Raw genomic sequence first — 972 nt, 5'->3', positions numbered from 1 at the left:
TATATATATATATATATATATATATATATATATGATGTTTGTGATTGTGAGTGGTGCATTGATCAAAATGTTAAACTTAACTTTTCAATGAATGCAGTGTGTTGACATGGTATCAGGAATCAAGTGATAGATGACCACAATATTTAGTGAATGAACAGAGAGAGAGAGCTGGAGGTGAGGCATGGAAAAAAAATAAAATAAACTAGATTGATGGAAGCCATTTCGCCTGGATTAGCGGATGAAATTAGATCAGGCAGGTTAACTAGTTTACTCTGCAGAACTGTTGCTTAATAAGGACTCAGGATTGAGTGTAGAATCCAGGTGAACTGAAGAGCTTGGCATGCCTTGAATATCATCTATCTTGTCCCAGTCTTCATTTGTAAGGGTTGGCAATGTTGGTAAAGGTACAGTCTCACATGGTGTTACGTAGACAACGTTGAAACAGATATGGAGAGGAAATGTTGCTGCTTCCTCCAAAGTGAGAATGGGTATATCCTGAAGAAGAATAAATGAAATATTATTGAGTACCAACAACAATGTGATATTCAATCATATAATAATTATATAAAGTAAGGTGGCACAACAGAAAGTTTGAAGTTATGAAAATTATGATGTTGCTGACATATATGTACATGTATGTGCACTTGTGTGTGAATGTATGTATATACGTCATTATTCAGTTTTTATTTCAAGATTTCTTGCCAATAAAGTGCTGGTTTCTAACCTAGATCCAAGGTTTCTTCATTAGAATTTCAACATCAAGAGGGTATATATGTATGTATGTATGTATGTATATGTGCAGATTTGTATGTTTTGTTTTATGATTGTATTTTCATGCATATAGTTGCATATCTAGACATGCTCATATATACTTAAATGATAAACTTTTAGAATGTTTTACAGATTTTTATTGCTCCAGTGATAGCTTGAATCTGTATATATATAGTTGTCATTATATATATATATATATAT

At 32.0% G+C, this 972-nt stretch overlaps 1 protein-coding gene across 1 annotated transcript in view; it reads right to left on the bottom strand.

The window, feature by feature from the left end:
* Positions 1 to 15: 15 nt before the first annotated feature.
* LOC106883468 (germ cell-less protein-like 1) overlaps positions 16 to 972 on the bottom strand; it is a 49,802-nt gene continuing 48,845 nt past the window's right edge. The window contains exon 15 of the mRNA XM_052978260.1: positions 16 to 495. Coding sequence (XP_052834220.1) covers positions 268 to 495 — 228 coding nt within the window. The 3' untranslated portion in view covers positions 16 to 267. The remainder of the gene's footprint in view (positions 496 to 972) is intronic.

Source organism: Octopus bimaculoides, chromosome 2 (assembly GCF_001194135.2).
Source record: "Octopus bimaculoides isolate UCB-OBI-ISO-001 chromosome 2, ASM119413v2, whole genome shotgun sequence".
NCBI classification, from domain to species: Eukaryota; Metazoa; Mollusca; class Cephalopoda; order Octopoda; family Octopodidae; genus Octopus; species Octopus bimaculoides.
Note: the sequence above shows the minus strand (reverse complement) of the source record. Positions and strands in the feature narration are given on the sequence as shown.